This window comes from Bombus vosnesenskii, unplaced genomic scaffold (assembly GCF_011952255.1).
Source record: "Bombus vosnesenskii isolate JDL3184/JDL3185 unplaced genomic scaffold, Bvos_JDL3184-5_v1.1 scf7180000016275, whole genome shotgun sequence".
NCBI classification, from domain to species: domain Eukaryota; kingdom Metazoa; phylum Arthropoda; class Insecta; order Hymenoptera; family Apidae; genus Bombus; species Bombus vosnesenskii.
Window position 1 is genome coordinate 650,824 of NW_022884344.1, and position 8,247 is coordinate 659,070.

At 27.5% G+C, this 8,247-nt stretch overlaps 1 protein-coding gene across 1 annotated transcript; it reads left to right on the top strand.

Moving 5' to 3' along the window:
- Positions 1-354: 354 nt before the first annotated feature.
- On the top strand, positions 355-8,077 carry LOC117242659 (U2 snRNP-associated SURP motif-containing protein). The gene is given in 23 exon segments (XM_033509521.1): positions 355-646; positions 718-757; positions 850-966; positions 1,039-1,135; positions 1,394-1,708; positions 2,054-2,118; positions 2,425-2,590; positions 2,834-2,875; positions 2,878-2,957; positions 2,959-2,997; positions 3,153-3,215; positions 3,938-3,981; positions 4,068-4,172; positions 4,255-4,482; positions 4,569-4,811; positions 4,962-5,148; positions 5,246-5,432; positions 5,929-6,003; positions 6,006-6,055; positions 6,287-6,375; positions 6,543-6,702; positions 6,802-6,953; positions 7,676-8,077. Coding segments are annotated over 22 exon segments (2,808 nt in total). The 5' UTR covers positions 355-646; positions 718-733; the 3' UTR covers positions 7,956-8,077.
- Positions 8,078-8,247: the final 170 nt, after the last annotated feature.

An 8,247-nucleotide genomic window follows, 5' to 3' on the forward strand; every position in this document is an offset into this window, starting at 1 on the left:
ATACTTTTACACAGGTGCATACATTCATATATACATATATTCATGCGCGCACCACACACACACACGCGCGCTGAGAATATTGTATATACAGTATAAGAGTACGCATACATACATGCATGCATATGGTATAATGCCATATTTATCGTTACTCAAATTTATTACAGTAACAGTTTTAAGACTGAACACTTTTTATCTGTTAACACAAATACATAACTTATCCATATATACAGCCTACAGTACGTTATTTAATCAGACAGTACTAAAAGTAAAACATAATGTTTGATTGACGCACATCTTCTACCTAGCTTATATATGACTATTCATTGTATATTGTATATTGTATATACAATTATCAAACTGTGAATGAAGATACGATACGTGTTCAATTTATGGTTACTCAATTCTTTAATGCAAAATGTATTGAAATACAAATGTTTTTAAAAATATTAAAATAAACTCTACATGATAATGTTTAATTATAAAAATTTTTAAACGCGTCTTTCAAAAACAATTATAAGGTATAGATATTTCCTATGTTAATAACAATTTTTAATACTTATGGACGATGTAAAACTTCTTACATATGTTCACAAATTTTAATTATCATTTTTCATAAAATTTATTCAAAATTTTCCTTTGTTTAAAAGTAAGTATTATATATTAATATATCCTTGTAAATCACTATCGTTTGATATTACAAACTGAACATTTTTTTAGGTTAAATTATTTACAAATGGCAGATAAAGCTATTATGAAGGTAAAATTAAATAAATTTATTTCATATTTCAATTTAATTTTAGTATTTTTATATCATAATTACACCCATTAATGATTATTTTAAATATATAGCAAATAGCAGAACAAAAGCTTAAAGCGTTTTCTATTGGCACAATGGGTAAAAGACCATTGAGTAAGAAAGAATTAGAAGAACAACGTAAAAAAGAACAAGAGCAAGCTGCAGCTCAAGTAAGCAATACAAAATCAAAAAATTATAATTGTAAAGAAAGTAAACATATAAACATTTATTTGTATATATAGGCATTTGAAGAATTTGTAGCAACGTTTCAAGAAACACCTAATAAAACAACTAGCAAAGTTTGGGTAAAAGCAGGGACTTATGATGCAGGCAAACGACGTAAGTTAATCCTATTCTGTGAAATAGGAGATATATATTTAAGATAATCATAGTTTGAGATTTATGAAATATATTAGCAATTTTTGTTTTGAAAATAATGTAATAAAATATACTTGTTGAAAATATATTTGCTAAAGAAAAGCCATATAAATAATTTATGTTCTAAACTATTTGATTTATTACTTATTACATATTATGTTGTTGATTATGATTGTTGTAACTTACAATTTTATGTGAAAATATGTATTTATTCAATAGAGGAAGATACACGCGAAAAGGGAAAACTTTATAAACCACAATCAAAAATATCGGAGCTCGTAGATAGCAGATCATCAGCCGAGCAAGCGCAAGAATATGCAAGATTATTAGGATCGAATGAAAGAAAATTAGATAGATTGGGCAAAAAGAAAAAGGAAGGTGAGAAGAAGAAAAGCAACCTTGAATTATTTAAGGAAGAATTAAAAATGATACAAGAAGAACGAGAGGAGAGACATAAATATAAAGGTGTAGTGAAAAACGTTATTTCTACCCAGTCAGAGGATCCAATGTTAGCAGCATTAAAATGTGTTGAAGGTAATTTAGTGATAAAGATACGCTCAATCACAATCTTACATAATTATAATCACTCATAAAAACTGTCTTAAAAAACATAATTGTTATTTTTTAAGCTAACATATTTTAGTGTAAATAATTATTATATTAACAATTTAAATTTATTAAAATATATTAGGTTGCACATCTTCATATCCTGATTCACGAAAAAATAATCTACATAACCTTATTGATGATCCACATCTCCTAGCCCTGATTTATGAGGGTAAACAGTACCCATTTCTAGAATTTCCTCTACTTAATTTTAAATGTCTGTTTTTTAGTATTAAAATTATATTAAAAATATAAAAATGCTGTTTTTCATAGATGGATCATTTGACAATGGCGATCCTAACACAACAAATCTATATTTGGGGAATTTAAATCCAAAGGTATAAATCAAGTTTAAATATTAATTTTGTATTTGGAATAGATCTACATCATAGATATATTTACATAATATATCTATATCACATTTCATTTATTAGAATAGTGTTTAACAAGCTTTACAATTTTTCTTGTAAAGTTTTGTAAAAATTGTACACTATTATGTAATTTATTTCTGTATACTATTATATATTACAACGAAATGAAAATTAATATTTAGAATTATAATTCTGTATAAAATATTCTATGTAAAAATTATTAATAGCAGCTTATTCTCATATATATATGTTTTATTCTTATGTTTAATGTAGATCACGGAACAGCAATTGATGGAAATATTTGGCAAATACGGACCATTGGCTAGTATTAAAATTATGTGGCCACGTAGTGACGAGGAAAAGGCCAGACAAAGAAATTGTGGTTTTGTTGCATTTATGAGTCGTAAAGATGGAGAAAGAGCATTAAAAAATCTTAATGGTGAAAAGATAGTTATATTATTTTAAATTTACAAAAAATGGTTGTTCATCAGTTAAATTAATGTTTAATATTTATGAATGTTCGTCGGTGTGAATATTTTTCCATTTCTTTTTAATGATTGAATACATTGGATATGAGTATATATATATATATATATATATATATATATATATATATATATATATATATATATTATTATGATACGATTATACAGATATTTCATTACAATATAATGTTAATTAGGTCGTGACATAATGCAGTATGAAATGAAATTAGGCTGGGGAAAAGTGTACCGATTCCACCTTATCCCATTTATATTCCACCAGCTTTAATGGAAATTACCCAACCACCACCTCCGTCTGGTCTTCCCATTTAGTGCTCAACCACACCGCCGTGATAGACATAAGGTATATGATATAAACAAAATTAGGATATATTAAGGTCGTTGACCAAAAATATGGAGTTGTAACTTACATGATTGATCAATAATGTATTAATGATTTATAATTATTTATAAAAGAAATCAATATAAACCTGTGTAATTTTATAAATTTGATCGTAGATACCACCTCGCAATCGTAATCTTCAAACAGCAGACCCTCAGGAAAAAGAAAATTTTGAAAAGGTAATTCTTGTCCACTAGTAAAAATTTTTATTTTTTGCAAAAACATTTGTTATAATTTTATATATCAATGTTTTATTAGAAATTAATGTTTATGTTTAAAATATCCTAATAATAACAGTGCCAAGTAATATAATAAGAAAAATTGAAATAATTCTTACGTGCTTATAATATACAGAATGACGTAATTCCTTATGAAAAAGAATAAGAGAAAATGTAATATGACATTTTTTCATTCAAGATTTGGTCTTTGAGGAAGACGAACTTCAAAATTTACTGTATAAAAATAATGTAACAAATAAGTATATTACTATTTGATGCAAAGTAGTTCTGTTCAGATTCATTTTTATCAAGAACAATTTATTGATCTATTAAAAATATTTTCATTGTGACAGGATAGAAATCATGAGAATTTCTTTACTCCTTATTGTTTATATATATCTTATGTTTTAATGGTAAAGAAAATTTTAAAGACAAATTTAATTCTGTAATTCTTCTGTAATTTCTATTAATATCTATAAATTTAACATATCTATTTAAAATATAAAAATATGTTATTTATTATACATAATATTTTTTATATAAATAGTTTTTATATTTGCTATAATTTATTTGTTACAAATTCCATTATAACGAATTGACGATAATTATGTTTGGGATGGATCAATTTGGTCTGGAATGTTCAATTAACTATAACCATTGCACTGTAATGGGAATTATCATAGGTTTTACAAAATGCAGTTGTCAAAGTGGTTATTCCTACAGAAAGGTATGTTGTTATTTCTGCTAATTAAAAATAGATATACCACAGCACTTTGCTTATAAATATTAAAGAAGTAAGTTTTTATGTTATAGAAATTTAGTTATGTTAATACATAGAATGGTAGAATTTGTAATTCGGGAAGGCCCTATGTTTGAAGCAATGATCATGAATCGAGAATTAAATAATCCAATGTTTAGGTTTGTATAATGTCAAGTAATTATGAAAAGTTAATATTTTGTTACATTATATATATATATATTAATGATATTTTAATTTTAGATTTTTATTTGAAAATTATTCTCCAGCACATATTTATTATCGATGGAAATTATATTCCATATTACAAGGAGATGGACAAAAGGAATGGCGCACTGAAGACTTCAGGATGTTTAAAGGTGGAAGTGTGTGGAGACCTCCTCCTATTAATCCATGGACACAAGGAATGCCTGATGAATTGATTGAAATGGAAGAAAGACAAGAACCTAGAAGAGGCAGTTTGTCAAACAGGTGTTACAAATATTGCAGCTCTTTACTAATTTTATTTATGATTATTAAAATCCTTTTTCAACATTTTGTTATATTTATATTTATAGCCAACGAGATCGATTGGAAGATTTATTACGCAATATATCGCCTGAAAGGATAAAAGTTGCAGAGGCAATGGTATTTTGTATAGAGCATGCTGAAGCAGCAGAAGAAATCTGTGATTGTATTTCGGAATCATTGTCAATATTACAAACTCCTGTTAATAAGAAAATTGCGAGATTATATCTCATATCTGATATATTACATAATTGCGGGGTAAAAGTAAATAATGCTACCATTTATCGAAAGGCGTAAGTTGTTTTATTTTAGTTATAAAATGTTTAAATTTTAATTTTAAAATATACAAATTAGTGATTCATTAAGTGTATTTGTGTCTGTTATATAGTAGTTAATGTAATTGTTGATATGAATTGACATCAGTAAATGTATTTTTAATGCAGGTTTGAAACTCGACTTTTGGATATATTTAACGAAGTTCATCAAGCTTATAAACAATTTGATAGCAGATTAAAAGCAGAAGGATTTAAAGTTCGTGTAATGAGGATGTTTAGAGCATGGGAAGATTGGGCAGTTTATCCACGAGACTTTCTTGTTAAATTACAAAACACCTTTCTCGGCCTTGTTTTGGTAAATTTAATGCTGTATATCGTAAATCCTTCGTATTAACGAAATAATGGGAAGTAAGCGCGAAAGGTAAAAGTAAAAGGTAATTTTATTTTTATAGATAGATGAACCAGAGCCAGAAAATGATGAAGATATTGATGGAGCACCTTTATCAGATGTAGATGGAGATGGTGCAGAAGATTTGGATGGAGTACCATTAGACGGTGCTGCTCTTCTTAAGGGTGCTATGAAACATGGCTTAACACCACAAACAACATCTAATTATGATGACATTGATGGTGTACCTAGTAAGAATATTTGAATTGTACAGTGTTAAAACATGTGAACGATATTTATAAAGTATGATTCTGGACATTAAGACAATGACGAAAATTTTTGTACAAAAGTGTAATGACACTAATTTTTTAAATTATAAACAATTTAATTTTACGTTAGAAATACAGCTATATTAGCTACTGTAGGCCAATGGATCAGCTAACAAAACCTTTCTCTCTATTTTACTTACACTTTGCGTTCTGAGGGAACAAAGTGAGAAGCCTCAAAGCTTGGGTGCATGAAGTGTGAGCAAAATACAGAGAAAGGGCCATCAGCTGATTCATTGATCCACGCCTACGCAATTGTCGGTATATCTATAGCACAAAACTAAAGCAAGCCTTAAGTAATATTTTTATTACATTAACTTTCTCTATAAATATCGCTTTTTTTTTGCACTGTGTATTTTTATTATTACTCGCTATTTCATATAGTTAGTTTCATATAGTACATATCATCATATGTTTTCAGTGGATGAGGATATAGATGGCGTTCCTATGGATGAAGATGACTCTTTAAATGTACAAAGTAAAGAAGACGATAAAAAATTCCTGCGGGTTTTGTACCATCTCGTTGGGAAACTGTTGACCCTGATCAGGTTGAGACAATTATTTTGCAAGAGGAAATTGTGTTAAATGAATCGCTTTTCGAGTCGAACTAGGTTCAAATTGTAGTGATCTGATTGTAACAACAGTAAAAAATTGTAAAAAAAAAAATGGCGGGGAAATGTCCTGTGATTAGCTATTTTTAAGGAAAATAGATCACGATTTCTTTTATAGTACTATTTTATGTTTCTCATTTTATAGAATAAGTTATTTTGTTATATTAGGTTGAAGCACAAGCTATGACAACTAGTAAATGGGAAGAATTAGGTCAAAATGATGATTCAAATTCTCAAGATACTAGTATGGATTCCAGGTAATACATAAATGTTCGACTGTTTCTTATTTTTTCAAATAATGTAAATATTACACAGCAATTAGATTAAAGAAATACTATATATACACACATCATCTTTGCATGTTTCAAGTAATAATCTGATGTTTTAATAAAATTATTAATTACAATAATCTTTAATTTGATAGTGGTAGAGATTACAATGAAGAAAGAAGGAGCCGATTGCGCGAAATTGAAGTTAAAACAATGCAATATCAAGATGAATTGGAAAGTGGCAGAAGGACACTAAAATCTGGTATGACGATTCAAGGACAGGTAGAACATTATAGAAAAAAACTGATAAGGAAGGTAAAATTTTCTGCTTATCTAAAATCTAGTAGAATAGATTTTATAAGATATTTTTATCATAGAGTTTTTATTATACAATGACTAAATCTTTTATTATAGAGTGAAAGGGAAATGAAAGATGTAAAAAGCGAAGAACGTGACGATGAACGACGAAGAGAAAAAAAGCGAAGCACGACTCCAGAATCTCCAAGCCATTATAGAGATCGAAGACGGAATTCGACAAGTCCATCAGCTAAAAGTAATAGATATAGGTAAATATTTTTAAAAAATAATCTATCGCAGAGATTCCGATTCAATATGAAAAAAATATATAACAGAAAGATAGTTCAAACAACAGTTCATTGACATTACATAAAGAATATATGGGTATTAAAAAGACACTAATAATATCCTCTTGTTACAAAAGAGTTGATGATATTTTGTGTTTTTTTTTAACAGTATCATACTTTATATTATATGTTAATAAGAAAAATTTGCAAATTATTCACTAATAAATAACGACTATTCGTAAAGCATGCACAAATAAACTATACCAAACAATTACAGACATTTTCAGAAAGTAGACAGTGATTAAAGTGAGTGCCCAAACTGCATCACACTTTCTGAAATACATTTTTGCTTTTTCTTCAATGAATTCTAATGCATTCTAATGAATTCTGCAGCTAAATACTTTACATATATGTTATATATTACAGTTTTAGGAAAATTTATGGACTATGATTTAAATACAAATCAAATTATTTTATCATGATTAATATATAATGATATAAATATAAATTGAAAGATATATCGTTATTTAAAACAATCTAAAATAACACCAATTTTGATGAAAAGAACTCGTCAAAATAGAACAGCCAATACGTGAAATATCCCATATTTAAAAGTGTGAAAACAATTAACAGTTTCAATTATAAAATGGGCTTCAAACCTAGATTATAATATTATTACAAAATATTTATTCATTAAATTTCAGATCACGCAGTAGATCACCACGTGGTAAACGTAGATCGCGATCACCATATAAAAAGAGAGTACCAATGACACCATCTCCGCCACGTATTCGACGAACACCTTCTCCTTCTTTTTCATCCAGAATATCTCGTAGATCACCCAATAGTGAACGAAATGACAGAAAAAGAAGGGCTAGATCACCATCATTATCACCACCACCTCCACCACGTACTTCGAAACATAGAGCTAATAGTCCCCCTTCTCCATCTTCACGCAAATATAGACATAAGCATAAATATTAAGATACTTTACATTTTTTCTATATTATAATGTTAATAGAATTACAAAACAAATTACGTTACAGAAATTGTTACATAAAATTAATGAATGCAATACTAATTGTGTATTCAATAGTTTACAATAATTTTCTGTTCTTTTAATGTTTTCCTTCCTATAACTATCTTTAAGTGAATTTATTTTATATGCATATGCTGTTTATATATATGGTATGTGACAAACATGTGCATAAAAAACAGAGCGATAGAATACTTAATTATAATAAAAAAGGATTTTATTTATACATATACCTTTATT